This window comes from Cydia pomonella, chromosome 16 (genome assembly GCF_033807575.1).
Source record: "Cydia pomonella isolate Wapato2018A chromosome 16, ilCydPomo1, whole genome shotgun sequence".
Lineage (NCBI taxonomy): Eukaryota > Metazoa > Arthropoda > Insecta > Lepidoptera > Tortricidae > Cydia > Cydia pomonella.
Genome location: NC_084718.1, coordinates 3966492 through 3989178, shown reverse-complemented (window position 1 = coordinate 3989178; position 22687 = coordinate 3966492). Strand labels below are relative to the sequence as shown.

The following is a 22687-nucleotide window of genomic DNA, read 5'->3' as shown; positions in this document are numbered from 1 at the left end:
TATGCTCTTTATTTTTCTTTCATCTTAGGCTAGGATTTTATAATATATAAAATACATATAAACATATTATAAAAAACCTAACCTTGGGTGCCGCCAGCAGCGGAGCAGGCCCCAAGCTGCCGGTGGTCAGGGCCGCAGAGAGAGGAACCGACGTACTATACGCGCCGTGTCCAAGATTACCGCCTTCTACATCTGACCCTTGATCCAGCCACCCAGCGAGAGTCTCTCTAGGTGTTGATCTAGACTTTTCACTATGAGACCGTTCGCTGACACGACTATCGGAACAATGATCGTCTACTCAACATCCAACATGGCGATTATTATATTGATAATTATTATTATCTTCTGACATAAAGCAATTAATCAAAACTGTTTGTAAGTTGTAATAACTATCATATATTGTAGTAAATTTTGTTTTGACGTTGAAACTCTAGGTCCATGGGGTCCCAGCGAGCACAAGTTTTTTGGAGAAATCGCGAAACGTCTGGTTGACGTAACTGATGACCGAAGAGCTGGCGGCTTCCTCGCACAGCGTATCAGTATTGCAATACAATGAGGGAATGCCGCCAGCATCCTTGGTACAATACCTCAAGAGCCTATTTTAAATATAAGCTAGTTATAGTAATCATCTGTATATTTCAATCATGTATATTGTTATTGTAAATAAAGGATTTAATAAAAAAAATCTATGACGTGTAAATAAATTATTATGATTAAGTGAAAACCGACGTGTTGGCACTTTTCTACATGTGACCTTAACTAACAGAGTTATTATAAGAGTTACTGATACATAACAAATCCGTAACAAACAGTCATAAATCCTCATTTGAATCGGCAGTGTCAGATGGGACAAAGGTCCAGCCAACGTCCCTAATGAGACAGGCTCAGGTGTCAAAGCACCGGATATGTTAATAGGTAACTTGCCGCTCACGTGTGATGTAAACATGGCGGAGCTTCCATGACCATAGTTTGGATTAGATGTAGGCAAAATGTGGTTATATGGAGCATATCTCCTGCTTGCGATTGCGGTCACACCACACAGACGATTGACCACGTGGTATTGGAGTGCCCCCTCACTAATGCCCAGGACACGCAGAAGACTTCAAGACCATCTCCTATGCAGCAGCTACCTGAAGCGGGCAAACATTTAAAATATATATATTTTTTAATTTTGACCATTTTTCATCCAGTGACGTAGAATATGCCATACAATAAATAAATAAAAATGGTTTTACGACCGGTCTGGCCTAGTGACCCTGCCTATGAAGCCGATGGTCCCGGGTTCAAATCCTGGTAAGGGCAGTTATTCGTGTGACGAGCGCGGATATTTGTTCCTGAGTCATGGGTATTTTTTATACAAGGTGGCCGTGAGCATTGTGAGAGATTTTAACGGTGCATTCCTGATGGCAACAGAAGCCAAACATGTTATAAGACTTTTTGTGAAATTCGACAAAATAATTTTTTTTTTTGATTTTTTTTCCCTTTTTTTGAACACTCCTGTACATAAAACATAATTTTTATTGATAAACACATAACCTAAAATTAACTAAAAAGTTTTTTTTATTTGTGTGTAGGCTCTCGAATACATTTTTTTAATTTTTCGATGTCAATCAATAGGTATGTCCACACTAGACCTCAAAGTGGCAATACCGCAGTCAAAAATGTGTTTTGTACCGACTTATACTGAAAGAATGATTTCGAAAAACATTTAATTATCTCTGAAACTAGGCCTAATCCAGAAAATGACACTGACACTGACATGACAAATTATATGACATTTTAGTTTCTAAATATTACCAGGAATGCTTAGTTAAAATGTCTCGCAATGCTCACGGGCACCTTGTATATGTAAGTATTTATTAATATTTATATATTATGTATATCGTTGTCTAAGTACCCACAACACAAGCTTTATTGAGCTTACTGTGGGAGTAGTCAATTTGTGTAATAATGTCCTATATATTTTTTTTTATTCTCAAACTTGCAATGAAATATTGGCTTGACTTACTTCAAATTAATTCCGGAAATACTACGTATCTGGTGCGATGGGTGAAGGTGATACGTAAAGGAATTTCATACAGCCTTACACATCTAGGTGTGTAGCTCCCGAGGGAGTTAAAGTTTTTTTTACAATCTATAACTCCCGCGGGAATAATACATGCCTTTATCCTTCAGAATGAAATAAGATCTTTTCGAGCAAGAGTGATGAAAAAAACTTTTTTTCGTACTAATTGTTTATAGCTTTGCAATTTTTGTGTCGATAAATGCTTCGAATATATTTTTTTTGACATCATTCCGCCTTCTGTACCCCTAGTGTAAATTTTATCGACATCATAACGTGACGAACGCGTTTGCGTTAAGTCTCATTTTGTATAGGATTTTGAGTTTCCAAAACGTCCCGCTTGGCGCGCTCTTTCTAAATCCAATACAAAATGAGACTAAACGCAAACGCCGTACGTCACGTTTCAAAATCGAATTTATTTACACTAGGGGTACAGGTATCACACGTATTTTTAGGAGCAGTGTATCTCTATTTTTCACCATTTTGAACTTGATTATTCGGTAGAGTCATAATTTCATAGAAGTTTGACGGTTAAAGAAACACTCGCACAGTGTATGCTATCTAAATCGCTGCCAACTTAACTTGGTCTAACTCTAGTTCTTGAGCATGTTAACTTTCAGTTCTAAGCAAATTTATTTTAACGTCACCAGCTTAGCGAATGATTCTAACACTAATTAAAACAATGAAAAATGACGAATATCAAAATGGAATCTGTTAGAATTCTGGGAATTTGTTTTCGCCTTTTACTACTTTTAGAAAAGTTTCCTGGAGCGCTGAGAGGGCTCAGCGCTTCTGGGAAGACCGTTATTTTTCGTAGCTGTTTTCAGAGGCGATAAAGGTGACTAATAACTAGATAATCTTAACACATAACTGTTTCCGATTATATGAACTAGTTTTTCGTCTTTTACTGCTTTTAGAAAAGTTTCCTGGAGCGCTGAGAGGGCTCAGCGCTTCTGGGAAGACCGTTATTTTTCGTATCTGTATTCAGAGGCGATGAAGGTGACTAATAACTAGATAATCTTAACACATAACTTCTTCCGATTATATGAACTACTTTGCAAGGGGCGTTTAGAACTAGAACTATATGTAAGCTACTTTATAAATGCTTCTAACCCTTAAGGATCAGTTCAGATACGGGAACTTGACCAGAAAATGACTTGGAGACATCACAAAATAAAAATAAAAATGTTGTCTAGTGTGACTGTGGGAGACAGGGGGACTTATTTTACATTTAATAATTAACCTTAATGTCCTCCTAGTGACTAGGGTTGCCAAACTTAGCGCACAGATTTACGGTACATTTGCGATCAAATTGCGGAACTTGGGTTAAAATGCGGGACGCCTTCGATTCCGAAGATCCGAAGATAACTGGGTAAGGTAAAGGCCGTCAATGTATTAAAAGGCATGAAAAATTAAACCAGGTTAAGTTTCTATACAGGAGGCAGGGTAGTGCCGAGCGAGCAACTGAGCACACGATGTTCTCGCGCGTACCTCGCGTCGCGGCATATTCCAATTAAATTCACGCGTTCTCAAATTACTATAACGGCCCGATGCGAAGAATGATTAAGACACGTTTAAGATCTTGGAAAGATGTTGGAAAAACCTTTAAAAAATCGATAGCTAAACGACATGTCAAAATTGACGTTTATTTCGATTCCGAAGATTACTAGATACCTACTAGAAACGTTGTTTTTTTCATAAACCCATTGCACTATCCAGAAAGTTGATGACGAATCATCACAGCACTCGAGAGCTTCCGACACCAATTCTAACAGCAACACGAAACTGACCATTGTAGACCTTAAGTCGTTGCAATAAAGTTTATTATCAGTTACATGTCGTTGAGCACTCTATTAATAATGAGACCACCACTTGGAGTATTTATACGCGTCACCCATAAACGATGATGATTGGTTAATTAAACTTTGATTAAAATTCCGTGTGTGGTTTCATATGTTTTGTACAAATACAATAATTAATAATTACAATAATGTGGATATAAATTCAATTATATAACTAAACTATAAAAGTTAAAACCTAAATCTTAAAATAAATAATATTAAACTAAAAATAAAATACTAAAAAATATCCCCCTGCGCCATGGTGCCAGCATTTCCTCGCTGTATTATGCGGCGGTATTATGGTTCCATTTTTATCACTATTCACTATGCCCGTCACTTTTGCGCTTATATACTTGTTAGAACGTGACAGTGACAGGCATGGTGACAAATGATAAAGAGCCGACCATCTTAGCCCTACTGGGAATCAAATGTCTATATAGGACTCATGGCTCATGGCATTTAACCAACACAAAGGTCAGAAATGAGAGTTAAAGTCTGACGCTTGCACTCAACGATTGAAACGCCTCTAACAAAATGATATTGTAATGTGAAGAGAATTGCTATTTTGACCCTGAAATATTGCATTTATGTATATAGTTGGTATACAATTTATTTTTCAATAAAATGTAAGGAATCGAATGGTACCATTGTCTTTTTACATTTTGAAAGTTAAAAAAATATTATAATCACAATGTCTTTTTAAATTCCACTTTTTTATAATAGATGGCTCATTTTCTATTCGACATGTGTCAAGTACGGTCACGTCTGAAAATATCGATACGGAAAAAGTCCCAAAAATATGTATACACTACCCTAATACATGGCCCATAAAGTCGTGTACACATATTTTTGGCACTTCGACCGTGTGGATGTTTTCAGTCGTGACTGTACCCAATTGTGTGATACCTACTGGTGACCTAAATCTATTTGAGAATAAATCCTTAGTCATAATCGAAATGATTAATCCTAACAGTCTGTAGCGTTCCACGCGCATGCGCGGTGGGTCGTAATGCGCATAGCAGATGCGAGCGCACGGCGCACGCGGCGATTTTATTCGAATTTCGAATGTCTGACTGACATTCGAAATTCGAATAAAATCGCCGCGTCTGTTCTGATTGGACAATTTGTAGTCTTGTTTTGATACGACATTCACGATCGTGATGATCCGTTTTTTATTTCATTTGGGGTAAATCGTCTATTACTGACCTTCTAATAACTGGACACATAACACTAAAATGGCTAAAATAAGAATTATATTTATTTATTCACACAATTCAAGTGATCCAAATAACATTATGTCTGAAAATTTACTTGGATTGTCAAATAATAAACAGAATCATTTTTAGTGTTACGGGTTGTCCATTAATCACGTCATACGTTTTTACGTTTTAACTAGTTTTTGATGTATAAATGGCTAAAAAAATATTTAAAAAATGTATACGTGATATCTCCTTAGACCTCCCACCTACATTATGATCATTCGTGATTTTTTCGAGACTCCCCTTCCGTTTACTTAGTAGGATTTGATCAATCAACAGCCCCTAAGGTGTTCAGTTATTGTAAAGTGACCATTAATAGACGATTTACCCTATCAATCAGCATGAGAAATCTTCAAGGTCGTGTCAAAATAACAAGCATCTATTGTTTATACTTTAAGCATTTATTTCACCTCAATATGTAAGTATTTTAACTTTATGTACTAATTTCATAAAATCAATCAAAATTAATGAAACGCGCCCGCGCACGCTCCGGTTGTACCTGCCGAGGTTTTCCCGAGGGTCTACAGTATGAGGTTCTTCAAAAAAGGAGTGTACAGATTATTAAAGGGTCGGCAACGAGCATGTAACACCTCTGAAGTTGCAGGCGTCCATAGGCTACGGTGACTGCTTACCATCAGGCGGGCCGTATGCTTGCTTGCCACCGTCGTGGTAAAAAAAAATGAAAAAATAACAAAACCGTAAAAATCGAGTAAATTATAAATAAATAAATAAAATAAAAATTGTTTATTTCGGACCATAATCCATAGAAATTGGTTAGTAATTTAGTTTCTTAAAAAATCTATGTTAGTCTTATGAACTGAATGATATATATATCAACAGGAAACTTAACCTAGTAACCTTGAAAGTTTATTTGGGGCTCTCAATTTTATCTTGTTCAGTGAAGCCATATTTGGTATCGTTTTCGTATAAATTTGGAGCGCCAAATTTATTTATAGTATAACATTGACACCATTCCAATGGCCATGTCGCTAAGACGCATAATTCCGTCCGAAATTTAATCGAAAAATTGGACATTCAAAGTTCAAATCCCCCTCTCTCTCCTAGATCAAGGGCTACGTCCAGGGACTTTTGATGTTCACCTCCTAACTAGCCCAAACAAAGTTACGAAGTCAAAAAATGTGTTCCAAGCATTACCCTCTACATATAACTTTTTTTGAGCACTCGTTGCCTGGCCTAACAATTGTATAAGCAAGAATATTAAAAATCGGCCAACTTATATGTTTTATTACTAATAAAAGTCCATGCCTATATACAAGAATGTCCACGTGCATACATAGCTGTAATATGCATACATAATTACATCATTCGAATTTTATTTTCATAATTAATATAATTTTTTTATTTTTTTTTTATTTCCACACTTACAACTATCTTTACAGGTACTAAACCTAAGGCAATAGTGTAACTATTAACAAAAAATTATTTTAACTTATGGCGCATATAACATAATGTGAACAATGTAGACTTTGTGAATTCAGTCAGTGAACACCAAAACAAATCAATGCTCTCGGCTACTAGGTTAAGGGTCCGCACAGCGCACGTCAACGGCGCCTTCGTTAGCAGGTTGGTGCGCCCGCGCCGCTCGGCCAGCAGCCGCGGTCGGCGCCGCCGCCACACGTACCTGTCGGGCACGTACAGGCTGACACAGCTCAACACTTGACTGTTGTAGGCTTTACCCCTTAGCAACTTAACAACAAATATCTTAAGGCCCCCAGGTCCAATGTATAGGACTTGAAATTTAAATCATATTCAATTGGAACAGAATATTATATGATAGATAAGCATTATAGCGAAATGTTTAAAGCGGCGCAGTTTGCTTGCTTAGACAGTCCTGGACATTCCAGAGTTTTAAAAACTAATCCACCATTTGTCTCCTTCCAGTGGCTCCCGGGTTCAGTATGGGGCCCCCTACCCACCGCGGCGACGTCCACCCAAGCGCCTTCAGACGACACCAGCTCTTTGGCAGAACAACTAGCAGCTCTGTCGCTACGGCGTCCACCGCGCCCGCCACCGCCCGCGTATATGTGTCACCTTTGCTTTAATAAGGGACATTACATCGGAGATTGTCCTCAGGTAAGACCAACTATTAATCTCTTTGTACAGTATACGTCCAGCCAAGTACCTTCAGACGACACCAGTTCATTATACTTGACCCAAACCATACGGAGGACCGGGGGTCATATCTCTATCTTCTCGACCACGCGAGCGTGAATGAGAAGTTTTACGGTTTGGTTTAGGTCTACTATAGCAAACAGGCAAGACTGAAGAAAATCGTCAATTCAAGCCTCATCGCCAATCTATAGTCCAAAAAAATATAAACAAGAAAAAATAATACAAAAAGATAATGTTATAGAGTAGTCTTATTTGAGACCGCTGCACTATAAGAGGCTTTGAAACTTTCATTGCATTTCTTGTTATTAGCTAGGTATGTCATGTATTTTAGTATGGGGTGGAAATGGAAATGAGTCGAGTTTTTTTTTTTACATTTATTATGTTTAGGTAAAAGATAAAAAATACATGTCTATTAAGATGTGACACTGACTTCGGCAAGTTGACAAATCTGCAACGATATCGAGAAAATTATCAAATAACACAAAAATAATCATTTTCAGTAGGAAGCAGTATTCATTGTTCATTTTCCTAGCTATAGTTCGTGTCATACACGATGACGCGCAGATTGATCAAATCTAACCTTTAATAACATGGCATTACGAGTAAAGGCACGTGTCTTCGTGAAAGGCACGATCTATATCAATACTATACCGATAAAAAATCTCAAAAACAATTATTTCAGCAATTACTGAGAGATCCAGTCATTCACTATTTCTTTTCTAAATCATGCCCAGTCACAAAATTTACGCATTATTACGAGTACAAAACAAAACAGGTGTATGTAGTATCGGAGTGTCCTTGATGTCGGAATTTAATGAAAGTTTGTGATCCGTCAACGACTGCTTCCTCTACCAGCGGGCGGGGTGCCAATAATTTGACATTTGCTGTAGAAGAATAAAGAATTCATACAATATTTTATAGGTACGCTACGAGTAGATGACTTTCTTGATATAACGCAGTCCACATGAAATAGGACCTTATGGCGGCCGGCGCTTACGCCATCATTAGCGGCGCGCGGATACTAAGCGCCGTCCGCCATAAGGTCCCTTTTTGATTGGACTGTCACATAACATTTTTTTTTAATTTATTTATTTAAACTTTATTGCACACATAAAGAAAAATGTACAAATGGCGAACTTAATGCCAAAAGGCATTCTCAACCAGTCAACCGTTGGGTCAAACAGAGACATTTGTGTATGTTGGTGCAGGAAAAAATAATAACAAATAATAAGGCAAAAATTAAACGTGAAGGCAAATAATATTAAAAATTTATACCTAAATAGTTAAATACTACTACTTATATAATGTATAAAAGATAGACTAATACATATAATTATGTACATATACATGATGGTGAACTTTATTTCAGTTCTTCTGACAGAAGATGCTTGCGAAGTAGTCGTTTGAAAACGGGTTTGCTTGGGGCTTCTCGAATAAATAAATAAAAAATTGACGATAAATATTCTCAGTACAAGTAAGGCAAGTAATAGGCACTCCTAAGATTTCAGATGCAAAAATTACAAAGACTGTTTCTAATTTTCTCAGAAATGTTGTGCTCTGCTTATCAGTAGGTATTTCTATATCACAAATAAGTAAAGCCAAGTGGGTTCACAGTTCACGCACTTCAACAGTAAAGTGCCGTACTCCAAAAACAAAAGAAGCTTTTAAACCATAATTTTTCGGCCCGAGTGAGCAAAAACTAAGACAAATAGCTGGCGTGAGGTCGTAAATTAAATCTTTAGATACTATAGGGCTAGCACATGTGCGTTTTGACCCCAGATGCGTCTTAAGGAGCTGAATTGTTTTAAAAAATTATCGAATTGTATGCTTACTTTGTAAGGGTACAAGTTTTTTTACATTTTCTTCGGTTGCCGCAATATTTTTTAAATACATTCCGATGCTTCAAGTTCTCTGATACTCCTAAAGGATAATTTTTTTTTCAATTTCTTGTATACTTTGAACACATAATCTCTCAGTAGTTAGTCTCTCAGTTTAGTTAAATTCTAAATCAATTTTCTTTTAATTTCTTTTCGTCCGATTAATTGAATGCATTGACCAAAACAGAAACCCATTTTTAGGATTTAGATATTCTGCATGTAACTAAAGGCGACAGGCACGTATATATAGTTTTCGAAGATTTTGCAATAATCATACAAGTTTACAAGCGATACGCGGTTAACACACTGATGCGAATTCGCACGTTGCTCCGGTGTATGAGCGTGACAGCTATTGACATATATCTAAGGACGGACCTTACGGGCAATAAGAATGGGGCCAGTACAGCGGTGTCACGCACACGAATTCGAGCCAATCGTGCAGTCTAACGCCACAACGCGCTTGGTTGATCAGAGGGCCTACCGCGAACCACGTTCGACGTGTTGCCTCTCTGTCGCACTTGTACATTTGTACGTAAGTGTGACAGGGAGGCAACCCGTCGAACGTGGTTCGCGGTAGGCCCTCAGTTCGCAACACGCGCGCGATTGGTCGCAACTAGTTGCGTTAGACTGCACGATTTGCTCGAATTCGCGGGTGACACCACTGCAATAGCAACATTATTACACGTAGTGCCCGTAAGGTCCGCCCTTAGATATATGTTAATGCAGACAGCTCTATATGCGTGTACAGTATAGCGTATTCGCGTCCGAAACGATACTTGACTTGGTACATACTAGTTATGTACAGAATGTAGCATTAGTTTATGAGACTGCTAGTTTAACAGTCCAGACGCGGTTTATTTATTTAGTATAAATTTTATAGACTTTACACCTCCAAATTTTATTAGTATTAGTACTCTGACATTGGGGACCTTTTACATCTCCAGATTTAATGTGTTTTTAACCATAGAGACTATACATCTCTATTGTATTGTATTAATTATTTATTTTAAGATTATTATAATGTAATGTTTGCCCAGGTATTGGCTGTTGTATTTATAAATGTTGTTATGTATTTTTCATGTCACTATATGATGTTACTATAAATGTTGTATTGACTTGTAAAAGAGCCCTTGAGGCCTACTTGCAGAATAAATTTTTGAATTTTGGATTTTGAACGTACGAATACGCATCCAATGCGAAAACCACCTTACCAAAGCAATCGCCAAGTTTCGAACAAGGCTCAAGTGTTCAACAATATTGAATGCTCTTCATCTTAAATCGGGGCAGCCCTAGGTCACAGTTCAGGAACAAAGATTGTTTGTGTCCGTTATGCCGTCACAATGCCTGCTTTGTGGAGACTGTCGAGTAACAGAACGGTAGTGGGTATGATACAGGCCAATGTTGGCCGGCTATCAGAATTGACCAATAACCATTACAAATTGAACCGTAAACAGTAACCGTCCGTTACGATTTGCGGTTCAATTTATAATGGTTAATGGTCAAATCTGATAGCCGGCTACGGCTCCGTGACTGCCACGTACAATCTGCGTTGAATATTATTTTAATGAATGTTTAGGCGAATACTCTTCTTCCTCGCGTTGTCCCGGCATTTTGCCACGGCTCATGGGAGCCTGGGGTCCGCTTGACAACTAATCCCAAGATTTGGCGTAGGCACTAGTTTTAGTTTTAGTTTTTTAGGTGAATACTGCCAATTAATAATACAGGTAAAATTTATATTTAAAAAACATTGGGTCAATTTAACTGTCTTACAATTAATCAAACGTCAAAAATCGTTTTTATATGATCGAAAAATCATTGGCGCATACATTAGAAGTTGCCAATATTATATAAGTACTTATTTACATACAAACCTAATACTATGCATATCTCAACCCCTAGTGTACATTTATTCGATAGCGTGACGTGACGTATGCGTTTGCCTTAAGTCTCATTTTGTTTGGGATTTAGAAACAGCGCGCCAAGCGGGACGTTTTGGAAACTCTAAATCCCATACAAAATTAGACTTAACGCAAACGCGTACGTCACGTCACGCTATCAAATAAATTTACACTACACATACCTACTTGGGAAGTTGATATCGACGCGACTATGAGAAGAAGGTTTATATATTACAAGATTTATAGATAAAAAAAAGAAATACCTACGTAATAGTCAAGTAATAGTTATGCGCAACCTGTGTCACTGAGAAATCTGAAAAGAAAAGATTGATATGCATCTTTCGTACGCTGTGAAGTACTTCGTTCTTTTAGTTCACTAGTTCAGTCTTCAGTAGCTCAACAGATCCATCTATATCAACAGTACTGGGGGCATACCACGAAAATCAAAAATTCTAATTTTTTTTTTATACTACGTTGGTGGCAGACAAGTATACGGCCCGCCTGATGGTAAGCAGTCTCCGTAGCCTATAAACGCCTGCAACTTCAGAGGAGTTACATGCGTGTTGCTAACCCTAACACTCCGCACCCTCGTCGAGCTCTGGCAACCTTACTCACCGGCAGGAACACAACACTATGAGTAGGGTATAGTGTTATTTGGCTGTGGTTTTCTGTAGTAGGTGGAGGTACTTCCCCAGTTGGGCTCTGCTCTAGATCTGAAATGACATCCGCTGTGCTGTTCCCTTGCGGGGATCTTTCTCTGTTACTCTTACTAAAACGTAATTAGAGTGACAGAGAAAATGCCCGCAATTGACGAACTTCGATTTTCGCGGTTATAGCTCTGGTTTCATATCTCTCATTCGCGGATATATTGAGTTGAATGAAGAATTTGACAGACAATTTCATTCAATATGAATCGCTCAAATAAATTAATTTATGAATCGAAGGTTTTAACAATGTTTTAACGTGGCGTCCTTGTCACTCTAGGCGAATGAGCTGGTAAATGAAAATATAATTGAAGTGAACTACTGAAGTAAAGAACTAAATGAATCCGAACTGAACTAGTGAATGAAAAATCCAGTGAAGTACTTCATTTGAATCTTAAATTCACGAACTACTCATATCTACTACGTAAGACCAATAATACTTTGTAACATATCACCATAGTTACATTCTTTGTTTACATTTAAAACGCCACTTGTTATGCTTCAAAAGGCCTCACTTAACCATAACATCCCATCTAGCCTTACCTTCTAGGAAAGTGAACGAGGCCACATTCAATTCTCAAGCATTTGCTGACCTGATGTAATTCGATCGACTACCCACTCGAATAGGGCTGGGAGCCTATTCGACGCGTGATAGTGATAGGCGGTAACGTAGCCACCAATCATGTTAAATTCAAGTAGTGTGGAGGTTGTGTCACGATGTGTTATTGCGGTAGGTTGAATGGGCCCCTTGTACGGTTCCGTTGATTATGCGAGCGTCGCAAGTTTATGAAGTCTATAATGTCTATATGCTTGTTTGCCAGCGCCAATATGCTATTATTATAGTACTTTATACAATCCTGCTGGGCTAAGATGGTTGGCTCTTTATCATTTGTCACCATGCCTGTCACGTTCTAACAAGTATGTAAGCGCGAAAGTGACGGACATAGTGACAAGTGATAAAAGTGGAACCATGATGCCGCCGCTGATATGATAGAGAGCTTTTCAATCGAGTACCGTGTTTAGGCAACGAAGCTTATTAAAATATTACGAAACAGCAAGGCTCGGAAACAGTAGTAAAAAATATTTAATTATATGCGCGAAATTAAAAGCGGTAAATACCGGTTTACTTTGGTTTTTCTCCGAACTTTCATAAGAACGAGAATGTTTTATGAACTTTATCTACACACATATCATAAACCCTCTATGATGCCTCCAAAATCCGTAAATAATGGCCACCATTACGATAAACTGTTTTGTTACAACAACTCTTATCTGTGATGATGTTGTAATTGCTTCATAACTACGATTTGGTTATGACTTCAAATTTCGAATATCTCTGAAAAAAAAAAACAATTCCATTTGACCTCTATTCTAATATCAGTCAAGATGCTTTTTTTGTTCGAAATGAAGTGTCAATTGAATACAATTTTTACATATCTCGGATATTAGTTTGTATCGAATGATACGGAAATAGGCCCCCCGACTCTAGTTTGTCTCTGAATTAAAAAAAAACTACGAATGCGTGACATGCGTGGAAAAAAGTTTTCATTTGCCGCCATTTGACGTACAGTTTATCTATTAATTACTTTTAACTATAAAATTAATATGTTTTGTTGTTTTTAAAGTAACTATAGCAAAAGTTTCGTGTAAAATGAGCGATAAAAATATTTCGGTGACGCCACCACTTATCCGCGAGTTCCACCAAGAGAGCAACGATGCCCTGTAGTTTGGGTTAGTGAATATATCATAGAAAGTTAATATGTGTGTAGATAAAATAGTGTATGTAACTGTACATAATTAGGCATTAAAACACTCGTGTGATCCTATTACTCACTTCGTTCTTTTCTTAAATCCACACTCGTGTATTTTAATGCCTTTTATTACGTAGCAGTCACATAAACTACTATTACTCTAACCAAAATAAACCGGTTTATTTAACGAGCGACGCACGGCCAGGCCGGCCGGCCTGGTGGTATGCCGCGTAAAAAAGACACCGTTTTAGGAAGAAACCGGTTTTTATTCTCTTTATGGAAATGTTCTCCTAAAACCGGTTTTAAAACCGGTTCAGAAATAAAAAGGTTTTGCGTCAAGTACATGGTAACCGTTTGTAAATTTAACCTGTTTCCGAGCCTTGTGAAACAGTAGCTTGCAATTTACTGAATGCGTAAGGTTGATCCGGTTGTTGATCGGTGGCAGCATGGTTCCATTTTGATCACTTGTCACTATACCTGTCACTTTCACGCTTGCATACTTGTTAGAACGTGACAGGCATGGTGACAAATGAAAAAGAGCCGAGCATCTTAGCCCTTCTGAATAGGTATCTTGAATAATTCTGTATTTTAAAAATCCCACCTTATCTATATGAGCTCTAACAAGAAGCCAAGACTCATTTTGGGTCATCGCGCCAGCCAAGTAAATAAATAAGTAAGTAATCTATATGACATTTTATTCCAGGCTCGTCCTAAAGGCGAGGGCTTGACGCCGTACCAGGGCAAGAAGCGATGCTTCGGCGAATACAAGTGTCCCAAATGCAAGCGCAAGTGGATGTCTGGCAACTCCTGGGCCAATAATGGGCAGGAGTGCATCAAGTGCAGAATCAACGTGTTTCCACACAAGCAGGTACTTTTACAAGATTTTAACTTGGAATGCTTGGATGTAACTAGTTGCAATGCCTGAAAATATCTTAGTTATTTTCAAAATGTTCTAATCATTGACATGTATTTAAGGACGGGCCTTACGGAAAATAAAGTTACTGATTATTGAAGAATGGGGCCCACGACGACGCACACGAATTCGAGCCAATCGTGCAGTCTAACACCATAACGCGACTGTTTGATAGGTTCGCATCACGCGCCCGATTGGTCGCATTTAGTTGCTTTAGACTGCACGATTTGCTCGAATTCACGAGTGAAACCACTGAACTAGCACCATTCTTAGTAAGGCCTGTCCTTATATGTCGGTTCTAACAATTTTTCAACCACTTGCTCTATGGACGGTGGCAAACAAATGCTGCCCAATGGTAAGTAGCCATCCAGATGCTTGGAACTCAGCTCGACGCAAGCGCGTTGCTTGCCCTTCACAGCAACTACAACCCCGGTAGAGCCTCGAGAGCTCTGGGGGCCTAGTTAAGATTACAATCGTACATCGACAAATATATCGGGATGATAGATGCTCTGAAAGATCACGTGACTATTTCCATTTTAAAACGACTAGATAAATTGCTCTGATACTTTGTACTTACAATAGGATAAGGTATATATATAATCTAGTCCTAGAATTAGTTTATGTAGCTTCAGATACCATAGTTAAAAAAATACTGCGAATTTTTCATACAAAAAGTCAAGCTTTCTTTCGTTTTTGTTATAAACTATGGAGCTAAGATGGTCGGCTCTTTATCATTTGTCATCATGCCTGTCACGTTCTAACAAGTATGTAAGTGCGAAAGTAACGGGCATAGTGACAAGCGATAAAAAAGGAACCATGCTGCCACTTCTGCGGCGGTATCATGGTCGCATTTTTATCACTTGTCATGTCATGCGTCACTTTCGCACTTACATATTTGTTAGAACGTGACAGGCATGATGACACATGATAAAAAACCGGCCATCTTAGCCCGGCTGGAGCTATATGAACTAATTACGGGACTATATAACTCATATCTGCAAGGTTTCATTACAATCCAACACGTAGTTTTAAAATGAAAACAAAACTCCGTTTGTATGGGAATGTGAAATTCGGCCAAGTTTACCGGGGCCTTCTTATCCCCTTACTGCATGTAATAAAAATATTTGTAAAAATTTGAACTTTAATAGCTCTCAATAGGGTTAAATCAAAAATATATAAATGACAAGAGCATGTCGGGCCATGCTCAGAGTAGGGTTCCGTAGTTACTCTTCCGTCACAATAAGCTAAACTGGAGCTTAAAGTATGGTAGATTGTTAACCAAGGGATGAACGGTGTACGTCTTTTTACTATGAAGGGGAAACTTTTTGCGATAACTCAAAAACAGCTAAACTGATCATATCCGCTATAGTTTTCATTTATTGTCTTTCTTAAGCTCTACCCTTAAGATTTTTTTCATATTTTTTGGACCTATGGTTCAAAAGTTAGAGGGGAGGACACATTTTTTTTACCTTTCGAAGCAATTATCTCCGAATATATTCACTTTATCAAGAAATGCTTATTGAAGATCCCTATTAGTTTTGAAAGACCTTTCCAACGATATCCCACACTATAGGGTTGAAGCAAAAAAAAATGTTCACCCCCACTTTACGTGTAGGGGAGATACCCTAAAAAAAAATTTTTTTAGATTTTATTGTACGACTTTGTCGGCTTTATTGATTTATATATCCATGCCAAATTTCAGCTTTCTAGCACTAACGACCACGGAGCAAGGCCTCGGACAGACAGACAGACAGACGGACATGGCGAAACTATAAGGGTTCCTAGTTGACTACGGAACCCTAAAAAACAAAAAATTCTGTGGGGTTGGGCTATGTGCTGGTTTCTCACAGCCAACGTCAAAATATACATGAGAACTCTGAGTCTTAGAGATTTTCTTATGAAAATTGTTATACATTTCAGAGACCGCTCGAGAAGCCAGATGGCCTGGACGTGAGTGACCAGTCCAAGATCCATCCACAGCACCTGTGCCAGAAGTGCCGCTCGCTTGGTTACTACTGCCGTCGAGAATACTAGACCTGGATTGACGCCCCGTAGGTTCATGTTCTTCTCTCACTCTCATTGAGTAAAAGTGTGAGCGAGATGGATGTGCGTGCTCGGGACCGCAGATATAATGTTTTTGAATTTTAATTTGCTGTAAGTTTTAACAAAAACCGATGATTTCCCTCAAAAAGAAAATTGTGCATTTTTAGAAGCAATATTCATATTCTTAGTTTTTGTACATAAGTTGTTACAAATTTTTAAAATGCATTTGGAGTATTCCATGAAATTGTCTTCCGTTGTTCCGTACAGACGCGAATTTTCTAAAGATTTGCAAGTGCAAGAGTTTCCTTTTCTGTGACTAATGGTCAAAAATATGCACAAAAAAATAATTGCTTCCTTTAAACGCCGAAAAAAGTCGCAACACAGGAAATAAAATGCGACAGCCCGTGGAATGCTCCATTTTAGATCTATGTTCGTGAAATCACTAGAGAAAACCCTCAAGATTGCTAATAATTTTTTTGTAAACGGAATTTTGATTTAAAAAAGCGATCCCATTTTTCAAATTTTCCGTCTCTGAACTTACGGCAACTTAAGAATTTATCATGTCATTACGTGTATAATTTTTCAGTCTATATCATTTCATAATTTTTCGGTAATTTAATCGCCAAATCGGTACTTATTCCTATCGGGAGGAGGTATTGGTTTAGATCAAGTTCACCGTGAGGTATCGAATCGAGTATCGAAGTTCTCCCGACTGATAACGACGCTGTTCTTAATTTGGTGTACCTATGTACTTGTGGTGTGGAAGAAAAAAATACACCATCAAAATAAAGACTTATCTCAGTACAGATAATACTCTAAGAAAGTCTTGATCCGTAGATGATCGTTTATTTAAAATATATATTTTTCACCACACCCTGATAAAGGCTCTCTTGATACTTCAAAAACTGATGTGAAAGTTTCATTTTATCCACACGAAGGAATTAAATGCAAATTTTGAGTTGTTTCCTTATGTTGGCTGGCAGAATTGATTATTAAATGATGATTTTGAATGATAAATTATATTAAATTGATTTGGTTTTATTTTATTTGATACTTAACAGTTAGTATTTTCCTTATGTGTGGTGAAAAAAAAAGTATTTTAATTGGTGGCAAAGTTTGTTTAACCCATTTGCCCTGAAACAATCACATCGCTCAAGATTCAATTTTCGAACAACTCGCTACGGTCGTGGCTTAATTTTGGAATCTTTCGCTTGCTCAGTTATCAATATTACCACTAGGGGTTAAACAACAATTTTGCCCCCTTGTAAAACGAATAACTATTGTCCCTTTTTAATTTATCCATTGATAAACAGTATAACACTTAAAAAGTGGTTGCTCTCTAACCAATGACTGTGTTTCTCCAAAGAATTAAGGTTTAGATTCGCATAAATGGCAAATGTAAACAAAACGATCGACCGTTATTAGATTTAAGATGAGTATTTTATAATTGTTTTGAAATATTTAATTGTATATTTCGTATATTGCTATTGTTATGGGTGTTTGATTTCTAGCATAGTGCTTAATTGGACATGGTACTCGCAGTATCACTTCAAAGATTTTTTATCATTTTGTAAAGCGGGGTCACGAGCAATCGAGTGATTCTAATTATTTTGCGATGATATCAGTGCCCCTAGTGTAAATTTAGTCGATAGCGAAACGTGACGTACGCGTTTGCGTTAAGTCTCATTTTGTATGGGTTTTTGAACAGCGCGCCAAGCGGGACGTTTTGGAAAGTCAAAAATCTCATACAATGTCATTTTGTATGAGATTTTTGACTTTCCAAAACGTCCCGCTTGGCGCGCTGTTCAAAAACCCATACAAAATGAGACTTAACGCAAACGCGTACGTCACGTTTCGCTGTCGAAAATATTTACACTAGGGGTACTGAACATTGAAAATACTTATGTTTCATAATTAAATAAGAAAAAATATATCATACATATTATTTCATACGGTTTAGGTATTAAGCCCTTTTAAATATGTTAAACACGTGAGTGACCCCTTTTTAATGTATTTAATATGTCTGTGTCTCACGAAAGTTTTGTTATTAAAAATAAGCAATTTTGGTTTAATTTAAAGTCTTGTCCTTTATATTCAAATCAGCAAGCATTTGAAATTTATTAATTTTAATTGAGTGCTTTGGTTGTTTTAGTGGACCTTTGAATTAGATATATGATAAGTGTTTTCTCCAAATGGCATTACGGTTACTTATGGATTTATTTGTATATTTAGACGGTAAATTTGTTATTAAAAATGTAAAATGTTTCATTTTTTTTAAAACTTACATTCAGCTGCAGATATACAGTATGTTTATTAACTAAAACCATTACTCAAATCCGTAAATGTTTAGGTCTCATTGAGTAACGTTTACTATGGGAGCAACCCCGAAATATCAAAATAAAACTTGGCTATTTCGTACATCTGCTGGTCTGGCGTTAAAATTTTCTATGGTAGAGTAAATTTTTTTTTTGATCCGGGGTTAGCCCCATAATAAAAGTTGCTCAGTATGACCTAAATATGAATATTGAGTAAATGGTTAATAAACATACGGTAGGTGTACACATCTGATCTCCTCTGCATTCAGAAGATGTTAGATGTTTTTATTTGCATTTGATTGTACATTTATTAACAGTTTTTACTAATATTCATTGATGTAAAGGCAGCTATTATTATGTATATAATGATATAAAGTTTATATTCATTTATCACCATTCTCATTTCGATTATCATTCTATATTTAAAAAAATACTGATATAATTAATAAAATATTATCACTATCATCAAAGTCAATTATATACAAAATTATTTGTAGTTTATTTTATGCATGACTTACAATACTTATTCATTGTGCTAAATTAAGAACGACAATTTTATAAATAATGTGGCTCGGGGCAGTTTAATTTTTTTGTTTATTTTTGGTACTTTTTTATATAATACCGAAGGTATTTTTCTGAATATGTATATCGTTCATATGATATTCACATCGCAAAAGATTTTAAATGTTAAATACATATGATTTTAAGTGTCCACAATGATCCCGAGTCACAGACAACTCCAAAGAATCTGTGAATTCTTCAACGTGCCAAAATTAATTATAAGATTTAATTACATTAGACTAGACTTTTATGTATGTTTAATTGCATTATACCAGTTTATTATGTCCAAGGCTCGGAAACTGGTTAAATTTCTAAACCGTTCTCATGTACTTGGCGCAAAACCTTTTAAGTTCGGTTTTCATCAAGTTCTTTTCAGATTAACCGGTTTAGAACAATAAAAACCGGTTTCTTCTAATGTGGGTGTCTTTGTTTAAGCGAAAGCGGCACACCACCAAACAACAACCAACCAGTTTAACAAGAACAAACCAGTTTATTTAGGTTAGGTCGCGTAAAGTGCTATTCGATATGTAGGTATGGTCAAGGAATTATTTCAGTACCATTTCGTACCTACCTTGTCACAGTGACAATAGTTTGAGGTCCTTAGCGACTTTCATTAATTGCCATTGCCAAGGTTCGAAATGGTACTCAAATTTAATCCTTTAAGTGTACTATTGGACAATACGTAACATAACATATTTGTTTTTCCCTTCTTTTTAACTGTAAGTAAGAATTCAAATTGTTTATTCGTAAACAATAACTATACTATTCCGTACCGTGATATCTCACCATTTTGTCCTTGGGAGTACCTTCATTTGTCATCCCCGTCCATATTATCATATTTCAAACTTAAAATATGTTGTCATTGACATATATATATCCAAGGGCGGGCCTTACGGGCACTAAGAATGGTGCTAGTTCAGCGGAGTCACTCACGAATTCGGGCCAACCGTGCAGTCTAACGCAACTAGTTGCGACGAGGACCAATTCCGCATACATACAATGACGCATAATGCGAACTCATCGACCAATCGCGTTGTGGCGTTAGACTGCACGATTGGCTTGAATTCATGTGCATGACACCGCTGTACTGGCCCCATTCTTAAGGCCCGTCCTGAGATATACGAGAATGTCAATGTATGTTGTATATGTTGAGATCTTTATTACGTAACTAAGCAAACATATCTTTCAGGGCAAAATGGATAGTTTCACGGTACAAATATTTATTTATTATTGTTTTCTAAAATATTTTGAACAATAATCAAGTAATTCGTTCATGTAATAATTGTATACTTTAACTATGTTGTTACTATTGTTCGATCTTATAATTATTTTCATCCTTGTTAAAAAGTTTAATTAAAATTTCTGATAAATTTGGTATACGTATTGGAATTTTTTTATCGAAAATATTATGCATGCCATAGATTTTTAACGTTTAACATATTGATAGACACTCCGATGTCTACGTTCAAACTAAAAGTTCGTCTTCTAAACTTCTAAACTTACTCTACTTCTCGTAAACGAGAGAAGAATTTTATAAGAAAGCAATTTTATTTTAAATAATTATAAATACTTACACTTGATGAATATTGGATTACCTATTTTGAACCAAAGCGATATAAAAATAGTTATATATAGAATAAGCTAGTATGTGCCATAACTGAGATCATATTATATTGTGTTCTTTTGTTTTTTTTTTGTTACTTTTGAGATTTGCACCGTTTATTACATTAATTCATATATATTTTTAAATATAAGTAATCGCTGAATCAACGGTGCTTGTAAAATAATAGAATAGGATGAATTAATATATTTAGCATAACACTGATTCCTTCTGGATGTTCACGCGACAGAAGTATAAAAAAAAAGTTATTGTGATTGCGATCCTTTATTGGCATTTATAACTCGTTGACGTATTTTATAAACGATAGATTTTTTTGACATTTTCAATTATTTAGTAGACGTCAAAATTTATGCATGTTCATGTCATTCATGATGACGAGCGAATTTGACAAATGTATTCTTTAAAAAAGTGGCTGTGACAGAATCGGACAGACAGACGGACATGACGAATCTATAAGGGTTCCGTTTTTTGCCATTTGGCTACGGAACCCTAAAAACATGACAATACGAAGTCAAGGCACGCGTCTTCGTGAATGACACGAACCATAATGCAAGTCGGTATAAGTAGGTACTTGCCGAATAACAAAAAAGGCAATTTTAAATATTTAGTTGTATTTTATAACCCGTGCAGTACAGTCATTCTCATTTAAAACCGTTTTATAAGTATAATCATGTTTTATTAAAAAAAAAGTTAATTTTGTGGCCTTAGGAGTACTAGAGTCAGACCAAGACAAGTCTGCAACAATTTTGGTAGCTCACGCAGTGCAAGTGTTGTTTTTAACTTCAAACTTCTAAAAGACTAAATGGTCGCGCACTGTGCGGTTTAAGAGGAATTTCTTCCCGCGTACGCTCCGGCTGTAGAATGAGCTCCTTGGCGAGGTTTTCCCCAGGGTATACAGTATGGGGTTCTTCAAAGGAGTGTACAGGTTTTTAAAGGAACGGCAACGCACATGTAACACCTGGAGTTGCAGGCATTCATAGGCTACGTGGTATAAAAAAAACTTGCATTGCGTGTGCTATCAAAATCGTTGGAGACTTGTCTTGGTCTGATTCTAAGTTGGAAGACAGACCTTTTGCGTTTCCTTATATGTACGACTATGTTAAAAATAGAGTAAGTTTAGTGATGAGTATTACCGATTTTGTATTCCTTATTATTGATGAACATATTATTGTAACTCGTTACTTAAGTAATTATAATTTTACGATGATTTATAACTTTCTATTAAAATAAAAGAGTTTAAACATTTCTTGTTTAATTTTGGCCTGATCATGCTCTTTGATTTTTTTTATATATATAATTAATGACATGTAACAACATACATAGGTACTACATACTAACATTAAACTAATTTTACGATTTAAACTCACATGTTTTAGTCACTCGCGCGATATGTATCGGAGAGCCGAGGTCTGTGCTCTTTTAGTATGTATGTAAATGATAGTATGTGAATTGTATCTTCTGTTGGTGATCCTAATAAACAAATAAATCAATAAATAAGTGTCGTACGCCTCGGCCCAAACCTGAGGGCCTACCGCGAACCACGTTCGACGTGTTGCCTCTCTGTCGCACTTGTAAATTCGCACGTAAGTGTAACAGGGAGGCAACACGTCGAACGTGGTTCGCGGTAGGCCCTCTGGACCGTTCTCGCGTGATTCATCCTTTAGTGTGTGTAAACTTGTAAACAATGAAGTACTTACCTCACAAGCGCA

At 36.8% G+C, this 22687-nt stretch overlaps 1 protein-coding gene across 1 annotated transcript in view; it reads left to right on the top strand.

Annotated features, from left to right (window-relative positions):
- The window catches only part of LOC133526256 (zinc finger CCHC domain-containing protein 24-like), a 32968-nt gene extending 10747 nt beyond the window's left edge, over window positions 1-22221 (top strand). The window contains exons 2-4 of the mRNA XM_061862798.1: window positions 7065-7256; window positions 14229-14393; window positions 16359-22221. Coding sequence (XP_061718782.1) covers window positions 7065-7256; window positions 14229-14393; window positions 16359-16472 — 471 coding nt within the window. The 3' untranslated portion in view covers window positions 16473-22221. The remainder of the gene's footprint in view (window positions 1-7064; window positions 7257-14228; window positions 14394-16358) is intronic.
- The last annotated feature ends 466 nt before the right edge of the window (window positions 22222-22687 follow it).